The sequence below is a fragment of the Vanellus vanellus genome (assembly GCF_965231255.1).
Source record: "Vanellus vanellus genome assembly, chromosome: Z".
Lineage (NCBI taxonomy): Eukaryota > Metazoa > Chordata > Aves > Charadriiformes > Charadriidae > Vanellus > Vanellus vanellus.
The window spans coordinates 77,025,575-77,049,351 of NC_138908.1; the positions used below are offsets into that span (position 1 = coordinate 77,025,575).

The 23,777-nt window shown below is 59.0% G+C and overlaps 2 protein-coding genes across 2 annotated transcripts; one reads left to right on the plus strand and one right to left on the minus strand.

Moving 5' to 3' along the window:
- Nucleotides 1-834: 834 nt before the first annotated feature.
- CA9 (carbonic anhydrase 9) lies at nt 835-16,825 on the plus strand. The gene is made up of 12 exons (XM_082498013.1): nt 835-1,018; nt 8,186-8,215; nt 9,469-9,639; nt 11,849-11,991; nt 12,754-12,846; nt 13,113-13,179; nt 13,501-13,658; nt 13,801-13,945; nt 15,860-15,970; nt 16,147-16,176; nt 16,319-16,412; nt 16,567-16,825. Exons 1-12 carry the CDS (start codon nt 898-900, stop codon nt 16,628-16,630), a joined length of 1,227 nt encoding a protein of 408 aa, XP_082354139.1. The 5' UTR covers nt 835-897; the 3' UTR covers nt 16,631-16,825.
- Nucleotides 16,826-17,513: 688 nt separating this feature from the next.
- On the minus strand, nt 17,514-23,430 carry LOC309682978 (gamma-secretase subunit Aph-1b-like). Its single transcript, XM_082497162.1, has 7 exons — nt 23,264-23,430; nt 21,434-21,604; nt 19,835-19,908; nt 19,542-19,664; nt 19,062-19,189; nt 18,669-18,792; nt 17,514-18,439 (listed from the first exon to the last, which is right to left on the minus strand). Exons 1-7 carry the CDS (start codon nt 23,374-23,376, stop codon nt 18,402-18,404), a joined length of 771 nt encoding a protein of 256 aa, XP_082353288.1. The 5' UTR covers nt 23,377-23,430; the 3' UTR covers nt 17,514-18,401.
- Between the last annotated feature and the right edge of the window lie 347 nt (nt 23,431-23,777).

The window sequence follows — 23,777 nt, forward strand, 5'->3', positions numbered from 1 at the left end:
ACCCACTGCTGAGGAGAGGGGACACCTATAGCTGAGGGGTCCCAAATCCAACGCTGAGGAGAGGGGACACCCACTGCTGCGAGGTCCCTCACCCACTGAGGAGAGGGGACACCCACGGCTGAGGGGTTCCAAACCCAACACTAAGGAGAGGGGACAGCCATGGCTGAGGGGTTCCAACCCCATCACTGAGGAGAGGAGACAGCCATGGCTGAGGGATCCCAACACCAACACTGAGGAGAAGGGAAACTGACCACTGAGAGGTCCTTCACCCATTGCTGAGGAGAGGGGGACACCCATGGCTGAGGGGTCCCAACCCCAACACTGAGGAGAGGGGGACACCCATGGCTGAGGGGTCCCTCACCTATCGCTGAGGAGAGGGGACACCCATGGCTTTGGAGTCCCAACACTGAGGAGAGGGGACACCCATGGCTGAGGGGTCCCAACCCCAACACTGATGGGACACCCGTGGCTGAGAGGTCCCAGAACTGAGGAGAGGGGACGCACATGGCTGAGGGGTCCCCCACTCATCGCTGAGGAGAGGGGAGACCCACTGCTGAGGGATCCGAGGAGCCGACGGGGTCCCCCGCTCCCCCGCGCAGGGGCTCCAGGAGTGTGCCGAGGGGGGGGTGGGGGGGTAGAGGCAACCCCCGGGGGTGGGGGGAGGAGGGTCGTGGGTTCGAGTCCCGCATCGGTCGTCTCACCTGTCCGGACCGGGCCGGGCCGGGCGGCGGCAGACTTTGCCTTTAGCCTCTATAAAAGGTAACGGCGGCGTGAGTCAGAGCCGCCGCCTCCTCCCCGCCCGCTCTCACGTACGCGCGGCCGGGCGGGCGGGCGGGCAGGCACGGAGCCGCCACCGCCACCGGCCGTCCCGCAGCCGCACCCGCGCACTTGCTGGAGATGAGCCGCGCCGCGCTGCGGGTCTCCCTCCTGCTCCTGGCCGCCCTGGGCCGCCCCGGCGCCGGCAGCGAGCAGGACGAGGAGCAGGGCGGCGAGGATACTCCGCACTCCCGGGAGAAAGGTGAGCACGGGGGGCGGGGGGGTCCCGCACGGCGGGAGCCCCGGCGCTGGGGTCCCCTTACGTGTCGGAAGCCCCGGTGCTGGGTTTGGGGTCCCCTATGCGTAGGGCACCCCGGCGCTGAGTTTTGGGGTCCCTGGTGCCTTGGGTACCCTGATGCTATGGGACACGCCAGTACTGAGTTTGGGGTACCTGATGCATGGGGTACCCCTCCCTCCCCGCCCCCCCCTTTGCTGGGTTTGGGATCCTTGATGCGTAGGGCACCTCTGTGCATGGGGTGTTGGATTTGGGATGCCTAATGGTTCGCGGGAGAAGTCCCCAATGCTGGGGGGCTTCCCTCCTTGCTCAGTTTTTGGGGGTGCTGGGAGGGCTGCTGTGCCTCCTGCTGCACCCCTGTTTAGGGGTCCCAGTGTGCTCCAGTGTGGGGTGTCCCTGCAGGGCTGCGGCCCCCCGGCATCACCCCGCCGAGGGAGCTGCCCCCCCCTCCAGCACGTCCCTGCCTTTGTCCCCGCTCCCGCCAACCCCTGAGCAGCCCGACCCCTGCCCAGGGGCTGCGGGGCCCCCGCCATGCATGTAGCCCTTTTCCCTCGCTTAGCCCCCTCTTCCAACAGATCGGGGGGCTCACGGCTGCTGGAAAAGGGGCAGTCGGGGCTGTGCAGTGAGCAGTGCTTTACTGTGACTGCCCGGAGGGTCCAGCCCGGGACCCTGGCGTGGCGGGACGGCGTCCAGTCCTCTTTGTCCTGCAGCATGGCCTCTCTCCTCAGCGGGGTCCACTGTGCCTGGCCCTGCATCCACGCCATCCCCCCACAGCCCAGCAAGGACGGGATCCGGCCCCATTGCGCTGTTGGTGGGGGTCTGCCCCACGGCTGGTGATGGGAAATGGGGGACGTGCCTGAACTCAGGGCTGGATGGTGTTATGTGCCCCCCCACACACACACCCCAGAAGCCGTCTTGCTGGTGGCATGGGGGCTTTCAGATTTCAGGGTCACTGTTTTGGGGGAAAAGTCCTGGGTCTTTGGTCTCGGTCCCTTTTCTGACTGGTGATTGTGGTGCTGCCAGTGATCAGCAGGGATTTTGGGGCAGCGCCATGCGTTTGCTCGCGTGGGGCTGAGCGCTGCGCTGGGACGTTTCTGTCCCTTGCTGTGCTCCTCTTCCCAGCTTTGCCCGCGGGTTTGTTTCCCAGGCTCAGCCTCATAGCGTGTCCTTGGTTTTGCCTGTGGTAAGGAGTTGCCTTGACCTGTGCCGGGACAGCTGCCCTGTGGTACGGACCGGCAATTGTCTGATGCCAGGAGCTGCTTTTGTTATTGCAATGAATCATATTTTTTACTAAAGCTGCTCTTGCCAGGCTGAGCACTGGACAGAGATGGGGACGCAGATGGTCCTTGCCACAGAGATGAAGTAACCCAGGCCACAGGGTGGGAGGGCGTCAGGCGTTCAGCATACCGGTGTGGTGCGCTGGCAGCATAGCGGCTGGGCACGGTGTGGGGTTTGGGATGGGTGGGTGGGGAGACTGGGATGGAGATGGGAGGACGAGGTGAGGGGTAGGAGGTGGCAGGGAAGTAGGTAGGGACCAGGCAGCATGGCCCATGCTATACCGGTGTTAGAGGCTGAAGATCTGGCTGGAGTCCCATGAGGGACACACCAAGGCTCCTGCCAGGCGCTAGAAGCTGCATGTCTCAGCACCACCACGGGGCAGTGAGCTGCCTCCCTCTTCCTCGAGGCTTGTGCACGAGGTAGGGCTGGTGGCCCTGCAGCCCTGGGTGCTCAGCACAAGTCAGTAGTTGTCACTGATGCATTGCCATAGAGTTGCTCTCTGAGGAGCCCGTGGCTTGCCCAGAGACCTGAGTCCTGTGTTATGTGTGTCTCTGGGAAATAGTAACTCCCTTTCCCACTGCAGCTTGTTTCCTTCCTCCCTCCCTCCTATTGAGACCTGTCCTGCTGTCTGTGTCCTCTTCTTACTCATTCTGTGATGCCCTTTTCCTCCAGCTGAGCCCATTTCTCTTGCTTAATAACCCTTATTCATCTCATTCCCCAGTGCCAAGCACTGATCTGTCCCCTGGGATTTCCCCACTTTTTCCCCCCTTCTGCTGGATCTCTGCAATTGCCCTGCAATTGTTTCCTTTTTTCCCTTGGCACTTGTCAGTGCAGTTGGTTTCCACCCAAACCCTTGCCCCTCTGGGGGGAAACTGGCTCAGTCTTGGGTCCCGCAGCCCGAGCAGCCCTCCCCCAGGAGCACAAAGAACAATCCCTGTGGCGACCTGTGCTACCAGTGGCAGATTAAAGGCTGATCCCAAAGGCTTGTGGTGGGTTTATAAACACAAAGGGGCTTTAACTCAGCCAGGCTTGGGAAGGATCAGTGCTCCCATGGGCAGCGCATGGGGTGGTGTCCTGGGCTGAAAGGACATGGGTGCTGCATGGGGGGGGGGGTGTTTGGATGGAGAAACCAGGGCTGTGCTGGCAGAGTTTGGGCTGGGATGGCAAAGCCCTCCTATACAGAGAGAGGCTCCTCGTGTGGCTTGGCAGAAGGATGCTTGGGTTGTGTGCCTGCTGCCCAGACCCCATGCCTGTGCCATGCTTGCCACAGACTGTCCTGGGGAGCTGGCTGTGGGCAGGGTGAGCACCGCGGCACAGCTCAGGTACAGTGATCAGGTTATTGCTTTCAAGGGACATGGTGCTTGGAGGTGCTTAGTAGGCTGGGACCTGGCTGCTGTGGCTGGTCTCTGCTTTAGGACCTGCACTCTGTGCACCTCTGTGTGTCCTGGTACCTCCTGGCTCACGGAGCATCAGGAATAACACCCTGCTTTCCTTCTGGGCCATGAGCTCCCACTGGTCCCCCCACAGTCTGGGGCTGATCTGCAGGCAGGGTCTTCTTCCTTAGGGGCACAGCAAGGTGGTCCTGCCCTGGCGCTCCCTGTGAACCAGCCTCATCCCACAGTGATTTGACCCAGGTCTGGCCCAGGGCTGGGTCCCAGTGGGGTGAGGAGGCTCTAGCAGGATCCCCGTGCTCCCTGTGACTGAGCACAGGGCACCATGTGCCCAGCCCGTAGGAGAGCCAGAAGCGAGCCCTCTGCCCTGCCCGCCACACACAAGCCTTCGAACTTCTGCTGGAGTTTAAGGTGAGCAGGCAGAACTGATGGCTGCGGTGCTGCCTGGCAGCATCCACATTGTGAACGGCACAAGCATTTCGGTGTTGTTAGGTGCCCTGCAGCAGCTTCAGGCTGTGTATCCCCTAAAATGTGAAAAGCTGAGGATGGAGGGAGCAGACCCTCTGGTCTCCCTTCTGGTCTGCTGAGGGGTGCCCCTTGCTCTGTGCTCATGATCCTGAGTCCCTTGAGTGCCTGGTTCATCCTTATGTCCCCATGGTGAGGTCTCCTGGGAGCAGCCTGCTGCATCGGTGCAGGGCTCCTCACCCTGCTGAAAGCTGCTCCTACCCTTCCTCCCGGGCTGCAGGACATGCCGAGCAGCACGCTGGTAATGGCAGCGTCTGCCTGAACTCGGCAGGAAAGTGTTGTTGGATGGTGTTGGATGTCAAGGAGGGAAGGGAGCTGGCGCTGGCGGCAGAGCCAGGATCCCAAAATGGGAGGGCTGAGAGGGAGCGAACAACAGAGGAGGGGGAGAACGCACAAAGGAGTGAGCGAGTGAAAGGGGGAGACACGGCTGGATCGCCGGCTGATAGGGGGTGGCGTGTTCGGTGCTCGGCAGGACTGGAGAGGCTCTGCATGGCTGAACATGCAGATGGCAGGCAGCTCCGTCTTGGTGCCCTACTACATTTTCCTGCTGGGAGCCCCGTGGAGTCCTCTTCTTGCACGTTATCTCCCAGTGAGCTCATCGCAGCAGCAAGGTTGTTTTCCCCCCTTAGATTTTTGGAAATGCTTTTTAGTCCCTGCCGGGGCTGTGGGTGCTAAGAGGTAGGGCCGAGCGTGCAAAGAGCTGCAGCACCCGCTGCCGAGGTGCAGCCACGTCTGTTGTGGTGAGCGGCAGCGGTTCAGCAGAAAGGAGACCTGGCACCATGCAGCTTTCCGAGGGAGAAGACGTGCTCCGGCAGCGGGGAGTGTGGGAGGCAGGCTGGAATTATGCAAATAGGCGTTTGGGCAGGGCAGTGGGTTAATGTTCATGGCAAAGGGCTGCGAGATTGCGAATGCCCCCACGTGGAAGGGACCGGAGTATTGCAGGGCTCCTCTGAGCCACGCTGAGGTCGGGGCAGACGCCCGGTGCCCGAGCTGGGCTCACCTCGATGTTCAGGGCATGTGCCAAGGTGGCCCAACCCTCCACAGCTGGGCTTGCGAGATGCCTCCCCGAGTGGGCGGCCTGGCCATGCCGTAGCTGCGTCCACATCTCAGGTGGCTTCAGTACGTGCATAAGTGCTCGTGGGTCCCCTTGGCTCCGATGCTGAGACACGCCCCCCCCCCGGGGAACTCTGTTGTGTTGGGATGGATCGGACTGACTCCTGGGTGCAGCCGCAGCTTTTGGGGTGTTCAAAGCTGCTCCAGCTGAGGCTGTGGGAGGCCGCGAGGAGGGTCCGGAGCCCCCTTGGCTGTGGGAACAGATGGGCACGGCGGGGGGGACACACGGGAGGCTGGGGTGGGTGGCACAGTGCTGACGCAGCAGGGCAGGTGCCAGCATGGTGCTATTGCTCAATCTACGATATGATGTTTGAGCTGCTTTCTGTCAAGGCAGAGTCCCTGGAGGTGAGCAGAAAGCGGGGTGCCGGGGCGGGCTGTGCCGGTTGAGGCATGTGCAGTGAGCCAAGGCACCGCGTGTCACCCCCGGGCGACTGTGCCTTACCTGTGCCAGGACTGCCCCGGCGTGAGTGCCCCTCAGGGCAGGGGGGGCTCCCCATGCTGATAGGCACCTTCGTGCTGCAGGAGGGGAATCCTGCCTAGAAAGCAGCAAACATGGTCCATGACCACCTCATGCACATGATGGAGACAGATGGGGCAGGAGAGTAGGGGCAGGGTGGGGGAAGATACAGGGTGTTCCCAGAGGAGGGTCGGTGTACTCTGGATTTTGGTGCATAGCCAGTGTCCAGGGAGCAGGTAACCTTTGCATGAGCAAGGTGGGCAGGATGAATCTCACCTTGCTGCAGCACAGCTGGGTGCGTCCCAGGGCAGTGCCATGCAAGGAGGCATGGAGAGGGCACTGCAGCCAGTCCTGGGGCACACGTGTTCCTGCCTGATGCGGGCAGTTGTGGCTTGCCCAGCCCTCTGCTTGCTGCACCTTCTTTGTATGCCTTTGGGAGTAGCCTGTGCCTGGGCAAGAGATTCCTGAGCATCGCTCCCGAGCATCAGAAGCACTGCAGAGATGAGTCACCAGAGATGCTGGATGGAGCACCGAGGGCTGGTCCTATTTCTGCAACTCCTGGTGCCCCAAAGCCCCCTCCAGCACTTCCCAGCCGTGTTTTGCCGTGGCCATCCACTCTCCAGGGCAGCAGCTGCACCAAAGGCCCCCAGCAGCGCCCATGCCTGGATCCTTGCTGAGAGGAGGGCAGGATCCCGCTGGGCTTGGGGTCCTCGCACAGGACATCTGGGCCTGGGAAAGTGTGCCTCTTCCTTTCTCACCCCTGAGCTGGAATCTGCTCCTATTAATAGCAAGGGGCTGTCGATAGCTGTTGTCAGCGGTGGGGACGGGGATGGGGACCAGAGCAGCGCCTGCTGAGCCACTCCTGCATCCCGGCGGGTGTTTGGCCCCGCCAAGGGACAGACATGGTATCGGGGATGGACTGCACCTGCTAAATGCTCCTCCGTGTCCTTGCACCCTGGGGAGCTGATCCCAGTGAGTGTAGATGCTGCCCCTTGCTGCTGGGGGAATGTCCCCCTTTGCCCCAAGCCTTTCCCAACCTGGGACCTTCTGCCCCTGCCCTCATGGGCTGGGATATGCCAACAGCCTGTCTGCACTGATGAACAAGCCAGTAAGGACGAGGCAGAGGAGGAGCCCATGAATTACCTGTCGTGCCAGTTGGGGTATGGGGATGATCCTTCCGGGCCATGTTTCTCTGCTTGAGGCAAATCCAAGCCCTGCTGGAGCTGGTTGCATGTGGAAAGCTGGTGTTGGCTGGTGACAGCCAAAGTCATGATCAGGGCCGTCTGAGATGAGGCTCTGGGGCACCACTAAGGCCATCTTCAGTGATGTGCTGGGAGCACAGGCTTTGCCAGCAGCTCTAGAGGAGAGTGATGGTGCAAGGGCTGGTGTGTGGAGCACTGCCATATCCTCAGGACCTACCACAGGAGGGTTTTGCTCCCTTCAGGTCTGTGCACTGGGGACACTCCCAGCCATGGGAGGCTCAGGGCACATCCTTGCCCTGCCGTGGCCACTGTGTGCCCCATGGGTGACATGGGGCATGCAGAAGTCTTGGTACAGGCTCCCCCATCCTCCTGCCTGCTTTTCCTAGGGAAAGGATTTGCGCATGGTAGGACCCTTACACAGCTCCTCATGGGAATTGGGGTGATCAGCGGATTTTGGGGCAGGGGGCTGCCGAGACGGGAGCTGGGTGTTTGTTCTGGCACGTTTTCCTGTGTCAGTCTGCCGGCAGGGTAGGGACACTTGCTCTTGAGGAAGGTTTTGGTGCTCATTTGCTTCTGCTGCTGCAAGTCCTGGGGCTGCTTTCCCCGGCGGGAGGAGGAGGGTGCGATGCAGCTCGCTGCTCTTTGTGGTGCGGGAGCTGCTCTTCCCCACATCCCTTCCAGTGCTTCGGCATTGCAGGAGTGCCACCAGGACGGCCGCTTCCCCAGTTGCTCTTGCTTACAGAGCCTGATCAGGGAAGCCACAGACCTGCCCCCTTAAGTGCTTTTCCTTGGGACAGGGGGAGGTTTTGGCTTCTCCAGAGTAGCTGCAGGAGTGCAGGTACAGCTGCTCAGTGACGGAAGCCAATATCTGTGATTTTTCCATTATAAGGATGATGGCAAAGCGTCAAGACCAGGGGTTTTCCCTCTGGCTGGTGCGTGCAGGAGACCTGGCCCTTCTCAGAGGAGGCAGTGCCCTCCGGGTGCGTCCCCCTGGCCAGGGCAGGGGGAGGAGAGGGAAAATGAAGACGGGGAGGGCGACTGAAGGCAGTGGGAGCCCAGAGACCTGCTGCCAGGGCTGGGAGCACTGCCTAGCAGAGGTGTGTTTGCTGCCAACCTTTCTCTTCCATTCATGTGGGGTTTTTTTCTCTTTTTTTCTTTTTTTTTCAAGGTCCTGGCCACAGTCACTGGAGCTATGAAGGTAAATACCCTGCAGTTACTCCTGCTTTTTTCCTACCACCCAGCGGACCCTGGGCCTGAGCCAGCCGTGGTTAATGATTACAGGGCTCCTGTGAGCGCTCCAGGGCTCACCCTTCCCTCCTGCCTGACCCTGACCTGAGCGTGGCTGGGCTGAAGAGCTTGGGGGTGGCTCTGATTTGAGCAGGAAGCATCGGCTCTGCCGAGGGTTCCCCCATCCCCCTGGGTGCGGGGGGATGCCCCCTCAGGGCAGGGAACTTCCCTGAACAGGAGCTCCCCTGACCCTCTGCCAAGCAGGGGAGCAAGGCTAGGCTCTCCAGGCTGGACTCGCAGCCTGTGCTGGGACTTTGACCAGCCCAGGGATTAGCTTGTGTCCTCACCTCTCTCACCCTGCCTCCCCATCCTGCCCGGTCCTGCCAATCCCATCATGGCTTAGGGGGCTTCTCCACAGCACCCATGATGGGCATCGCGGCAAGCGCTGGTGCAAAATGCACCCCTTCCCACCACGGTGGTGGGCCAGGCCATGGCACTGTCACTCCACTGGGGACCAGGGGTTGGCTTGGACCTGCTAATACCCAGCTCCATCTTTATGGGGATCCTGAGAGGGTCTGGGCTGGGGGTGAACCATGGCTTGCACTGGCCCAAGACGTGCTAGAAGCAGCACCCTGCAGCACGAGGGGAGGTTTCTGGGGCATCAGCCATGCTTATGCCAGCTATGGGACTGGGGAGAGGTGGCAGTTCAAGCAGCCACCCCAGCCATGCGAGTTGGCCCTCTGCAGGACCGTACTGGTGCAGTTAACAGCCGGGAACCGGTCAGACCTGTGGCTGTGGGCTGGTGTCATCCCAGCGGTACTGTGGTACCTTGCTCGAATAGCAGAGCGGGCGCAGTGGTAGGTCGATACCTGCCAGAGGCCAGGCTGTGCAAGGCAACAAGCGTGTGATGAGCTGCAGAGCAGCAGCTCCCTGGCTTGCCAAGTCCACTTGTAAATGATCTTCTCGCGCTCTTCCCAAACACCCCAAAAATAGACTTTCCTGGCAGCTCACCATGCTCCGAGACCTTTTCTGATACAGCTGCATGCAGTCACATGGTGGCACAGAGCTGCTCCCATGCTAACTTGCTGGAAACTGACCTTACATGCATGGTTTATTGCCTGGCCAGTGCCTGTCCCCTTCCTCACCACCCACCAAACCTCCTTTCTGGTGGGCTCCTTGCCTGGGTGGTCTCACTGGCAGTCCCTCCCTTCCTCCTCGTACCAGACCGGGACCACTGGGGTGTGGACTACCTGGACTGCGCGGGCACTGCGCAGTCGCCCATCAACATTGACACGGCCAAGACCATCTTCAGTCCCCAGCTGCGGCCAATCCAGCTCTCTGGCTACAGCCTGCCCGCCAACGAGAAGCTCAAGCTGAGGAACAACGGGCACACAGGTGGGTGCAAAGGCACAGGTAGATGCTGGAGCACAATCAGAGCCCGCTTAGCCTCTCCTGGCAGGACTGGGCTTCTCTGACACCCTTCCTCTCGGCTCTGGCAAGGGGATTCTCTTGCAGGCTGCAGTCATGTTGCCTTCAAGGCCAAAAGGGGCATGGGGATGTTGAGCCTTTATAGGTCCTTTCCTGTCTGGAGGGGAGAAACCAGGAGATGGAGGACTCGCCACTCACTGCCTTTGGGAGTTGGCTCCAGGAAACCCACGTTTCCTTTCAAAATGTGTCCCTGGTATTTCTGACACAGGTTTGAAGTCACTGGTTCCTCCCCTACATTTCACTTTGAAAGGACTAGTCAGTCTCTGCTGTGGCTTAGCCTTTAAGGTACCTACCTCTTGGTCTTTTAGGACACGACGTCGATCATCTTCTTTAAGTCTGTGCTTCAGGATGTTATCTCAAGATCTTAAGAAACTTTTATAGGTCTTTTGTTTCCCTTCTCCAATTTTAGAATGTTTTTTGGAAAGTCTGGACACAACTTACATTATTGTAGCATCAGTCTCACCATGCCAGATATGGAAAAACCACATCTCCCGCTCATCACCCCACAGCTGGGGATGGTGGGTCCTGGTTGCTACCAGCTTTTTCTGGGAGCAAGCCGAGTGTCTGGTGCACGCTGGTGTCTGCCAGTCTCGGAGCTAAGAAAAGGTGGTGGAGAAAGGGACTTAAAAACTCTCTGATGGTGCGATAAGGCACCTCCTTGCCCTGGTAGCTAGCAAGATGGAGCTGACCTGTGTATACAGCAAACTCAAGAGGTTGGACTCGCTGTGCATGGTTAGATCAGCCGTGCCGTGCATGCACAGAGCTTTATATTATGGCCTCCTGCCCTAGCGTGCCTGCAGAGTTAAACTCGTTGAGCTCAGTAGTTGCTATTTTAGACACCCTGGTATCTGGTGTTGCTGGGTGTTTAGAAAAGCAGTCAGAGCATTTTCATTGGGGGGTGGGGGGGGGTGAAGGGGAAGTAATTTCTCACATGCTTATAAGATGGCTTTTTTTTTATTATTCTGGCAACTACCAGTCTGCTTTATGAAAAGCCATAAATAAATAAAAAGTTGCCAGTCCAGTGAGATATTTGTACAGTTACTCCTTTCTGTAATATAAAGTGTATGTGCTGTATTAGCTTTTTCAAGGACCTGAAAATAACTCAGGTAGCTAGTAAAAGGAATGCAATGATTTAGGTATACAAAAGAAAAGTAAAAGCAGATAAATTCCCAGGGAGGGAGCATTCTCCCACTTCCCATATTTGAGTTTTGTATCTCTGAACCCAGTGGCCCGGTGGTGGGGAACAGGGAGAGGACAAATGACTCATCTCAGCCCTGTTACGTAGTTAATCCCGAACCTGTGCCCTAGCTCGGCGATGTGACTAAGGGACATTTCACCTATAAAGAAGGAGAAAGAAAAAGAGTTGATACTAAAAAGGAGGAAACGATGCTTAGAAGCCTTTCTTGGGGCCCAGGGATGCTCCTGAGATTTTTGCTGCTTGTGCAGGTAACTCAGCTTTTAGATTTGCCACACTGCTGCATGAGTCCAGGATTGCCTTTTACTTTAACGTGCTTTAGCCATCTAAACCAAGTATATATTTACCATACCCAAAGAGGCAAAATTTTAGCTCTAAATGCTTTCAAAAGACTTAATGCTTCCATGCCACCAGCTCCAATGCTGTCAGACACTTGCAGGCTACTTTATTTGAAAGGTCCCAGCTCGCCAAGCGCTGCAGCTCTCTGTGTCCAACTGCCCTCTCATAGGTATTCACCACTCTGCCAATATCTTTCTACATGAATTTTGTCCACAGTCTCTTTGTGTTTTTCTCACTTACTGAATAAATTGTTGGATAACATTTGGCTTGGAGCTGGCTCCTGGGAGTCTCTGCAGAGGGGCTCTTCCCTTTCCAGCATTTTCATAGCAGCGATTTTTGAAGCTGATGTATTTACTGGGATGTCCTATAACCTGAAGTTGAAAGTTGAACCCTGCTGCATTGGCACAGTTCTGGGTGTCAGTACCTGCCTGTAGCCTCATGAAAGACGGAAAGCAAGTTTGTTGTGACCAATTTTCACAAGTCCAGGGTGACTCTGTCTCTGCCGACATCTCCTCTGCCTACCTGTGGGATGGACTGGGCTTTGTGTTTTACTGAGCAACCTCTTCCTTCCTGCCTCTACAGTCCTCCTCGAGCTGCCCAAGTCACTGGCCATCACCGGCGGCTATGCCCAGCAGTACCGCGCTGTGCAGCTGCACCTGCACTGGGGCTCCCCGTCGGGACCCGGCTCGGAGCACACCGTCAACGGGCGCCGCTTCGCTGCGGAGGTAAGGAGCCCTTGTGGCAGCGGACGCATCCTCTCCCCTCCTGGTGCTGAGCAGGGACGGTGCTGGAGCGCTGTCTTGCTCTGAGCCCTGGTGGTCCCTGGGTGAACGCAGTAAGCCCCGACCAGCATCCCTGCTCCCCGGGCAGCTCCGCAGCAGCAGAGTTCGGTGTAGGAGGCCATGCTCTCATGCTGAGCCAGACTCACGCAGCCGCCTGTGGTGCAGAGGTGAGGAGACCACCTTCAGCCCGCAGGTGGGCTGGGGCTGGCCGCACGCAAGCGGCGCAGCCTGTCCCCAGTGCCGCAGCCCGGTCCTGGGCTGATGGAGCAGGAGCTGTGGTGGTCCCCGCGCTGGGGAAGCCAGCTCCCTGGGCGGCTGTGAGCAGCCTGCTTTGGGAGCTGCAGGGACTGTTTACTCTGTACACACTGTCCTCTTGCTCTGCCAGCTCCCAGCTGGTTTTATCCCTCCTTCTCTAGCTGCTGCCCTCACACGGAGGCCAGCTCTGCAGCACGACCCCCCCCAGCATCTAGGGCAGGGTGCTGGTTTGCTGTCCCCCACCAGGGAAGTTCCCACAGGCAGATTTCCACGCTTTCTGCTTTGGAGCAGCACGTTTTCTCGGTCCCACCAGCACATTCCCCTCCTAGGACGGGTGGTCATCACAGCTCTATGTCTCCCCCAGCCCGTGCTCTGGCAGGATGGAGGCCTGTGGGGGTGAACACCTCCCAGAGGTGCCTGTCCTGCATCCATTGCATGCTTGCCTTCCAGATCCACGTGGTGCACTACAACACCAAGTACGACAGCTTTAATGAGGCAATGGTCCACCCAGATGGCCTGGCCGTACTGGGAGCCTTCCTGGAGGTGAGTCCCATAGACCAGCCCTGGGCAAGAAGAGCAGAGGGTGGGACTGGGGTGGGCAGAGTCAGCCACAGTTTTGGGGACTGGCAATGGTGCAGTGCTGCTGGGGAGAAGGGGAGAGAGGGCAGAGCAGCCCTGATAGGAGGAAGAGGTCACCGGGATCAGGTGGCTCTCGCAGGCAGCGATACCTCCCTGCTGGTGCTGCCATCACCAGCCAGTCTCTGTTCGGCCCCTGCCCTTGGCATTGCTGTGGGGTCTCTGTGTTGCAGGTTGGGCCAAGGGAGAACCCATACTACCAGGAAATACTTGAGCATCTGTACAAAATCGAAAGAGAAGGTAAGACCCTGTCCCAGCTAGTACTTGTCTCAGGGGCTGCAGCCCAGCAGAGGAACACGCTGCATGGCCGAGAGAGGCCGCAGCAGACGTTTGCCGTACATACATGAGAAGGGGAGCATAGCACAGCTTGTGCAGGAACAGCTCTCCAAGGTGCCCTCTGCTCACACGTGATTTCCCCAGCCTCCAGGGCAAACCCACTGCTCTTTCTCCAGCACACCAGTGGCAGCAGTGTGGGCCCTGGCACTGCCCATGATCTCCATGCCAGTCCTGCCTGGTGTCCTCCATTGCCCACTCTTACTCCCGTGGCGTTTCTTATCCCAGGTGAGGAAGTCTTGGTGCCTGGATTCAACATTGCGGGTCTGCTGCCTGCCAACCTGAAACTCTACTTCCACTACAATGGCTCTCTGACCACCCCTCCCTGCTACCAGACAGTGAAGTGGACGATCTTCAACCAGACCATGCTGCTCTCTCATGATCAGGTCCGTCAGGGCAATGAACTCCGTGCTGGGTCTTGCCCAGCCTCTCCCTGCACACGTGCGCTGTCTGTGCCGGTCCCCCAGTGCTCGCCTGGCTCCCAAAAGCGGGATGCACCCCGTTCTGCTCACGCCATTCACCTTACAGATGTTAACGCTGGTGACGAGCCTGAGAAACGATGACAGCAAACGTCTGCAGAACAATTACCGGCTGGCGCAGGACCTGCACGGGCGACGGGTGCTGGCGAGCTTCCAGACCACCCTCTTTTCAACGAAGCACCAGCCTCCTCCTGGTAAGGCATGCGTGAGCGTGCTCAGGCTGCACCTGGATGCAGGGATGGGGCAAGGAGCGGGAGCCAAGGCTCCATGTCTCTTACAGAAATGCAGCGTTTGCACTCAGGTTTAGCCCTGACTGGCAGGTGACTTACAGCTGCGCGCTGGGCTTGGCGTCCCGCTCCCCACCGTTCCTGCGCTTGTCTTACCTTGTGTGGGGAAAAACGGTTTCTAGGAACTATTTTATCCTTGGTCATACAGAAATAACAGTAGCAGGACTAACGAATGTATGGTCAAGGGTAAACACCCAGGTCCTAGCATCCCAGCTAGCTTCTTCATCCCCAGACATAATAGCCAAATTCAGTAGGAGCTGCAGCAAGCACACCACTGCCAAGCCCTGTGGGAAGGGCAGTGCAGAGTCCTCTCCTGAAAGCTGTGCTCTGCCAGTGGGGCCACGCTGCCATCCTGGCTGGGTGCACAGTCCCCTGCCCAACACATCCCCATCTGCCTGTCTTCAGCTCGTCCTCGAAGGGCTTTCTTGCCTTGGTCATTTCCAGTGATAAGTAGAAATTCCTGTTAATCCTCAGGTGTGACTATCGCTCTGCACCACTGAATTCTTCTTGCCCGTTGCTGCTCTCTGAGGTCAATGGGTTTTTTCTGTCCAACATCCTGTTCCTTTTCTGTTTTGATGGCATTTCCCACACCTTGTGTCAAGGTGACTAACAGAAACAGCACATAGGCTTGGTCCCAGGCCCTTGGGCAATGCCGCGCACTGTGGTGCAAGGCACTTCCCTTCACCATCCCACCTGCAGCCAGCTCAACGGCTCCAGGCTTTTAATCACCGTGGTCTTCAGCCTAGCTAGCAGTTTCCCATGTGGCACTGCATCAAATGCTCCACTGAAGTTGGGAGAGATAAAATCTACCACGTTTTCTTTGTCTAGAATATCACTTATCAAAGAAGGATATCGGGTTAGGCTGGCATGCTCTATCTTTGGTAAACCTGTTAGATACTTTATCATATTTTCCATTTACCTCTGAGCCTTTCTTTTACCACTTTCTTGCTGAGGCTGTTCCAAAGCCTCCAGCCACCGTGGCTGGGATGAGGGGGGAGTCAGCCAGCTCACCTTTTTTTCTTTCCTTATTTGCTATTTCTAGCCAACCACCCCCACTTTAACAAAGCCTCAAAGCCCTGGTTCCTGGAGTGCCGGGACCACGTTCCAGTACTCCCAGATGGGGTTACTGGCCCCCCGCCTTGCATGCATGGGGTTATTGGGGTTTTTCTCCCCGCTTCAGTGCTGGTAGCTGCCTGCTTTAGCCCTGGGGCTGCTGAGTGCGACGGAGTGCTGTGGCGTCATGTCTCACTTCGCTTGCAGCTGCACCTCCTGCGCCCACACTTGTTGATCTTTCCCCAGTCACCCCCAGTTCAGGAGGGCCACTCCTGCCCCCCAGAGCTGCTGGGCAAAGGTGGCGGCTTCCCCACAGTGGCCACGCAGCTGGATACGGCCCGCAGATAGTGCCACTCTGCGCGCAACACCCAAGCCCTGTACAGACGATAATGCAGCTGTTTACCTGGCGTGACAGCGTTGCTTTTAAATATTTGCCCAGCACAGCCCTCACCCAGCACATAGGGCCACCAAGTCATCCCCGCGCAGGGTGCCCTGCCAGCAACAGCCATCCGGCTGCCTCCAGCCGCGATGCTCCTCACCATCTCGCTGCAGGCAGCTATCCCCACCATCGCTGCCTGCGGGGCTCACCCCTGTGTCCCTCTCCGGGGTTCTCTGGCATGGTTTGGTGCCACCGTGGGGTGCTGCGGTGCTCAGCACTCTGCCCATCTGCTTCCCAGGCAGGCGGCAGGAGCCATGGGGGAGTTTCTGGCTGGGTTCAGCAGGGCTTTCATGTGGGCTGTGGGTCAGGGATCCTGCCTGCTGATGGGTGACGGGGAGTCCTGCAGGCAACCGAAGCCCCGCAGGCTTTACGCTTCCCTCCCCCAACACATCTTGACTGCCCTGTTTCTCTTTCAGGTGGTGACGGCTCAGTAGCAGCAGGTAGGTTCAGGTTGGCCCCAAGGAGGGGAAGGGAGCTGGGGGGTGTACCTGCTTGGGAAGGGGGGTGCTGGCAGCCCTGTACTGAGCTGGCAGGCAGGCAGCAATGGTGGATTGGTAGGGCTGCCCTAGCATCTGTGCAGCTGGTGCTCATCTTCTCACCTCTGTCTCCTCTACAGAAGGACACTCCAGCTCTTCATTTCATGCAGGTAAGCATGCTCAGCCATGGCTGCTGTCTTTGTGTCCCCTCTGACTTTGGGCTACCAGCCTGCTCAAGCCTTGCCCTATCTCCCTCAGCCAGTAGCCGCAGGGAGCCATCCCCAGTGTAACGTGCCTGTGGTTGGCTTGCAGGAGATGTGCTGGCCGTGCTCTTCGGGGTGCTCTTTGCCGTCACAGCGCTGGCCTTCCTGCTGTACATCTACAAGCACCGCAGCCAGAACACTCGGTGAGCGATGGGGAGCTGCAGGAGGAGGTGGCGCAGGGCGTATCACGGGTCAGGGGCATGAGAAGAGGGGTTAAGGGTGGTCTTTCGGGCAGCAAGATGGGTTAGCAAGGCTTCCCTGCCTGCTCTAACACTACGCTCCTTCCTCCCCCACCAGGCTGGACTCACCGACCAAATCCAAGGTCATCTACACGGCAGCCAGCACCGAGAACACCGCCTGAGCCCCACGCCTCTGTGGCAGTCCCAGGCCCACCGGTTCAGCCTGCCACCCCACCTCCCCTCACTCCCACCCCAGGCCAAGGGAGGGACAGTACTCCAGCATCCCTCGGCTGCATGGGCTGCCCATATGGACTGTTTGCCTGGGGCAGTATCTGGCCCCAGCAGATATTTTTGTTATAAAAAAAGGTTAAACCAAAACAAAACAAAAAGCCCTCTCCACTGTCCTTGTGCGAAGCTGTGGGGCAGGAAAGGGGACCGGTGGAGCTGGATCCACAGCGGAGAGGCACATGTAGGAACCCCTTCCCAACTGGCAGAGGCAGCATCCACCTCTGTGCCCTGGGCAGAGCTCCAGAGCAAGCAGCACAGGGCTCCTTGCACAGCCTGGCCCTGCCCTCCATCGCTCTGGGACTTCTTCCTCCTCTTATTTGTGCAAAGCATTGGAAAAACATAGCCGTGGCTTAGTAAGGCTGGAGAAAGGCAGAGCTGAAGGTGGCACAGCCACTGCTTCCTTGCTGGCCAGCCCCCACCCAGCTCCCCTCCAGCTCTACCATAGCTACCTCCCACTTTTCCTGGTGGCTCCAATGCAGCTGGAGCCAAGCCCCAGGGAGCTCTATGGCCACACCAAAACCAAGAGAAACACGCCAGGTCCCGCAGAGGGGAGGAACCTGCAGGTTCCTCCAGCTCTCAGCAGCCTCCACCCCAAAGCACTAAAACTAGAGCCCAGCTCCTGTTAGGAGGGAGAGAGCAGGAGCAAGACCTCCAGGAAATGGGGGTCTGCAACTGCCAGACCAGTCACACCAGCACAAGCCACTGCCACCACCGCTGCAGGGTGCTTGCACCCTCCCCCCACAAGGGCAGCACTGCTGGCCACACACAGCCCCGCTTGTCTCTGGTACTTCTTTTTATTGGTATAAAAGCCCACTGTGGATAAAACTGCCTTCTCAGCCCTGAGCCTGGTGGCAGTTTCTCCCTTCCAGCCCTGTGGCATAGGATTAGGGCTGGTGCCCACCTGAAAATCCCCCCCAAATGCAAACGAGGGCAATGACCCACTGGAATGGCCCCTTGAATCCCCTCCCCAAGCTGTGCCGGCACCAGCTTTGGGGTTGCATCTCCTCCTGAGCCCTCCAACACCCCTCCGTGTCTGCTGGGCCCTTTGAGTATTGTCTTTTCCCCATCCTCCCCCTGTCCTGGGTGCTGTCAGTCCCCTCAGATCACCCCAGCACCATCCTCCCTGCACCAGGATGCCGGCTCACTGCAGCTACCGCAATCCAGCACGGGGGCTGCAGCTCCCAGGGCAGCGAGGCTGCGCAAAGAGGTGGAAAAAGTAGCACCGCAGTGGTCAGCCCCAACCCAGAGCGTGACACTGCTTTGCAAAGCTGCTTCCTCCACCCCACAGTGAGGAGGTGATGCAGCCCCTGCCCCAGCCCTGGCACAGGGGACAGCACATCTTCTGCGGTGGGGAGAGATGCGATGGGTTTCTTTGGGCTCAGGCCTCCAGCAGTCCAAGGTAGCATCCTTCCCAGGCAGGCTAACTGGGGCTCTGCTTGTGGCGAGGCCAGCAAAGCCAGGTCCCCCAAAACTGAGCTGTTCTCTGAGGGCTCCCAAAGCAGCACCAGAGCAAGCCAGCCCCAGCCACACCGGTCCGCTGGCTGCCACTGGCCAGGGTCCCCCAGTCCAGGAGAAAAGATATTGCAGAGAAGGTGACGGCTGCTCTTGCTGCCAGGATGGAGGGGAGGGCAGGGGTGGCCGGGGACAGGAACATCCCGCGGGGCCTCAGGATCCCGGCTGGGGGCTGGCTCCACTCCGTAGACCTGCAGGAACAAGAGGACAGGGGGTCAGTTTTCACCAGACTCCTTACTCCACCCACTTCCTCCAGGAGAAGCAACAACCTGACCACGGCCCCCAAACCCAGATTCTCCTCCAGTCTGGCAGCCAAAGGGATTACGCCCTTGTTCCAGCCCCAGTGACATCCTCTTCCCATCCCAGCACCAATCCTGGTACCCATAGGGTCCCCCATCCCCTTTATGGAGCAGGACTCACAGAGCAGGAAGCGCCGCAGGTTCTGTACAGATCCCCCAGAGAGTAGGTAAGCCCAGGCAGCGGCAGTGGCCATCAGCAGGTAGGAGGGCACCAGGCTGCCCACGTACAGGGGGTTGAAAAATGTCTGTGGAGAGAGGCAGGAGAGCGGAGGGGTGAGCAGGTGGGACACGACAGGGATAAGCGGGTGGCAGCATCACCGCCTCAATGAGTAGAGTGGGACAGGGGACACCAGCATGAGGATTTGGTTTGTGAAGAGCCAGCTGCAAGTCCCCCAAACCCAATTGCCCCACTAGTGCCAAAGGCTTGTTTCCCTCCTTGGCATGGTGACCAACACAGACCATGGCCACCCCCGAATACAAGCCTCAGCACAGAGCTCTGCTCCCAGCTACTCACCGACCCCGAAACGGCAAGGTGCATGACAACGACTGCTGTGATCTCCCACCAGCGCCGGTGCTCACAGCCGTGGAAGAAGAGGATCCCCCAGAAGGTGTGAAGGAAAATCAGCACCATGGTCATAAAAGCTGCAAGTAGAGGCAGAGGGGTGTCAACAGGGAACCACCCATCCTGGCCCAGCCCGCAGGGTCAGGGAAGGACAGAGAGGAGCTGGGAAAGGGCAGCAGGAGCACTGCTGGGCTGGACTGGGAGGCACTGAGGCAGACCCTGAGTGTGAGAGGGATGGGGAAGAGAAGCAGAGAAGATCACAGGGTATGGAGCAAAGGGCTTGGCACAGAGAGATGTGGCAGGGGACTGTAAAGGGGCTCAGATGTGTACAGGGATTGACTCAGAGGTGCAGCATAGAGCAGAGGGGCTGTGCCCCAGTCCCTCAGGTCTGCTGCCTCTGAGAGACATGGGCAAAGGGTGCTGGTCGCTCACCTGAGGTCAGGAAGTAGAGCTGCGAGTCCCCATGGATGCCCACAGTGCCAGGCCCTAACGCGTCTGCCAGGAGATTGATCATGGAGAAAGCGCCGCTCATGAGCCCAAAGCCCACACCAGCCACTGCCAGGACAAGGACTCCATCAGGCCCTGAGCCACCCAGGGACACTCCAGGCACCTCCTAACCAGTTTTGGTGTGAGAACCCTCCCCTTCCCCCCAGCACCATGCCCAGCCCTGCCTGGGCTTGCCCCTGGACCCGCAGTTGGGGTGCCCCACTCTGCACAGAACTCACCGTATGCCATTTGCTGGATGGAAATGGGGGAGCAGCCGTCCTCGCTGAGGGCCACCAGCCCCTCGATGGCCTTCCTGTGGGGTAAGATCATGCTGGAACCCGGCACAGCCTGGCCATTTCTCGAGGCACGGTGCAGCACCAGGATGGAGCAGGCAGGAGCCAGGGTCTCACTCTGCACCATCCCACCCTCCTCATAACCTCCCCATCACAAACCGCAACACCCACCACAGAGGGCATTTGCACAACCGCCCTAAACCACCAGAAAAATTGGCACATGAAAACCACAAGAAGCCACACAGAATTATTTTCCACAGATGGATGCGAATGCCAGCCAGCCCCGCAGGGCAGGGCTGGGGTGAATGGGATGTCAGATGCAAAGCAAGCAGCACCTCTGCATGGAAAACAGCCCCAGCACCGGTGGGGGAGGCACATGCCAGGCAGGTGTACCTGATCTTTGCATTTACACTCTTAGAAGATGTTGAAAAGAAATGGAGAAGGTGCAGGGAAGAACTCAAAGAGCTAGAAAAATTCGTTTGGGGAAGAAACTGGGAGAGGTGGTCTTCATAATTTTTATTAGCTAGAGGTGTGGCAGGTGAGGAAGATGCCAGATGGCTCCTCAGCCCAGCGAGGACAGCAGCGCTTGCAACCAGAGATCCCCAGGGCGAATGAAATGCAGTGGTTTGTGTTAGAGGCCACTCCGTGGAGCTCTGCTACCCTCTGTCTGCCTGCCTCTGGCAGCACCCTGCCGCAGGGAGCGGTGCAAGCCAACGCAGCTGGCCCCCCTCCCCTGCCTTCCCCCGGCCCCTTGCCAGTGCCCAGCCAGCCAGGAAGGCTGTGGGTATGAGGGATGCCCACCCCTTCTTCATCACCTTCCCTTGTCTGCCTGCCCAACCCTGGTACAGCATCTGTCCGTCCATCCATCCGTCCGAACACAGTACAGGGTGCAGCGCATGCTCACCCATCAGGTGGTACAAGCCCCTGCGCTCTGGGCTGGTGGCAGCAGTGAGGCCGGGAGCTGCTCAGGCTGCGCAGAGACTTTGCCCCGGGCTGGTCAAGGCATCGAGCACAGGGCCAGTGGCGACGTGCTGCCCCATAGAGCCCCGAAACCACCTTCAGGCTGTCCCTGCTCACATAAAACTGTCCCTAAGAAAGGAACAAGACTTGCCAGGAGGCCAGGGCAGACCCCTAACCCTTCTGTCCCCCATACAGCAAAGCTGGCATTTCTCAGTGCCTGACGTGCCCCCGAGCTGCTGGAGCACTGCCAGTGCTAGTCACCAGGGCAGAGAGGATGTGACACGTTCTGCAGCAGCCCAAACCCACAGCCTACTTGTCCCAAATTCAGGAAGACGCTACCAACCACCTCAGCCCTGGGTCCTCCAGACCTTAGGACTGCTCTGCTCTGCCACCTGAGACCCACTAGAGGTCAACGTATCAACACAGGTACCACCAGCACGCTACCAGTGAGGACTGATGTGGCTTGGTGCCACCCTTAGCATCCCCCACACCCCAGGAGCTCCCAGCTGAAAACTGGCAGGGCCACAGCCAGGAGGATGGGAAGACCATCCCACAGCACTGGAGCGGGGTTAGGGATGCCCTTACCTGAGGAGCTTGTAGTAGAGGAAGCGGAAGGCCTCCTGCAGCAGCACAGAGAACATCACCCCAAATATCAATAGCCCCTTCTGCAACTTCTCATCCCGGGGGTCGCTGGCTTTAACCGCAACAAACCAGATGAGGGAAGAGAGCAGCAGTGACACCAGCCAGAAGAAAGCCCTGCAAGAGACAATGCCTGCTGGCACTGGTGCTGTGCCGGGACCAGTGCCGGTACCAGTGCTGCTGCCATGCTTGTGCCCCTCGGCACCACATCCGCACCCCTCCGTGTTGGTACCGGCACTGGCAGCTGTGCCCTGACATTGTCCACTCTGCTACCAGTACCAGCACCGTTCCAGTACCAGTGCTGGGCAGGTCACGCCCGTACTGGTATCACTGCTGTGCCTGCAATCCTCCTCTGCTGGTAACCAGAGCCGGCATCAGTGGCCCCCTTGTACCCACACCAGTACAAGTAGCAGCACCAGGCTCACATCCACGCTGGTACCAGTTCCAGCACCATACCCTACTGATCCCACGCATGCACCAGTACCACTACCAACCCTGCACTGGTACTGATACCAGTGTTCCACTGATGCCATGCCATTAATGATACCAGTGTCCTCCACAACATGTCCACGTGATGCGGTGACCACAATGGTACCAGTACAATACCAGTACAGCTACCCTTGTTGTGCAAGGAATCACACCAGTACTGGTGCTCCTTGTCACACCCACAACAGTACCAGTACAAGTACTGGTGCTCCTACTGTGCCTGCAATGGTACCAGTACAAGTCTGGATACTGGTGCCCCCACCAGACTCACACGAGGGTATGAGCAACGGTACTGGTGATCCCATCATGACCATGACCACCAGTATGAGTACTGGTGTCCCTAACGTGCCCATGACTGCACCACTAAGAGAAACAATATTGATGCCCCTGTCATGCAATAGCAACCAGTATGAGTACTGGTACTGGTGCTGTTATTGCACCCAGAGCAGCCCCAGTATGAGTACTGGTACTGGTGCCTGTGTCGTACCCACAATGGCACTGGTACTGGTCCCTCCATTCTGCCTCTGCCAGTACCAGCCACATCCCTGTCATACCCATACTGGTACCAGTACTGGCACTGGTACCAGCACCCCTGTCACACCCATACTGGTACCAATTCCCCCTCATGCCCATACTGGTACCAGGACTGACATTGGTACCAGGGGCCCTGTCACACCCATACTGGTACCAGCACGGTACCAGTACCCTCTCACACTCATACTGGTACCAGCGCTGGTACTGGTACCAGCGCCCCTGTCATGCCCATACTGGCACCAGCACCAGTACTGCTACCAGTAACCCTGTCACGCCCATACTGGTACAAGTATCAGCACTGGTACCAGTGCCCCTGTCACACCCATACTGGCACCAGCATCGACACTGGTACCAGTGCCCCTGTCACACCCATACTGGCACCAGCATCGACACTGGTACCAGTGCCCCTGTCACACCCATACTTGTACCAGCAATCCTGTCACACCCATACTGGTACCAGCGCCCCTGTCACACCCGTGCTGGTACGAGTACTGGTACTGGTACTGGTACCAGCACCCCTGTCACGCCCATACTGGTACCCTCCCTCACACCCATACTGGTACCAGCACCCTTGTCACACAAATACTGGTACCAGTACCAGCACTGGTACCAGTACCCCCTCATGTCTATACTCGTACCAGCACCGACACTGGTGCCACCACAGTACCGATACCAGTACCAGTGCCCCCATTAGGCCCACACCAGTACCCACGGTGGCACCACCCCCCTCGTTGCCGGTGCCGGTGCGGGACTGACCCGGCGATGAGGATGATGATACGCAGCGGGTCGCGGGCGATGGTGAAGAGGAAGAGGCCGAGCGCCGGCCCGAAGGCGATGAAGGTGCACCCGAAGAAGACGGCGAGCGTCATGGCGGCGGGACCCGGGACGCGGGACGGGGACGAGACCCGGAGGCTCGACCCGGCCCGGCCCCGCTGCCCCCTCCCCCCTCCCCCGCCCTTCCGGGGCCGCCTCACGTCACGCGCCGGATGCGCGCGCCGCCGCCGCCGGAAGCGGCGCCCTGGGGCGGGACCGGGGGCGGGGGTTGGGGTGGGGCGGGGCGGGGCGGGGCTAGAGCCTGTCATGGCGGGGCGCGGCCTGCGGTGGAGGTTCGGGTCTGTCACCGCGGGGGGAGCTGGGTCTGTCGTTGAGGGGGCACCGTCTGCACTGAGGGGACGCGGCCTGAACCCCGGGGCTCGGGCCTGTCACGGGGTGGGCCCTGGGCCTGTCATGGCGGGGCGTGGCCTGCACCGGGGGGCTGGGGCCTGTCACA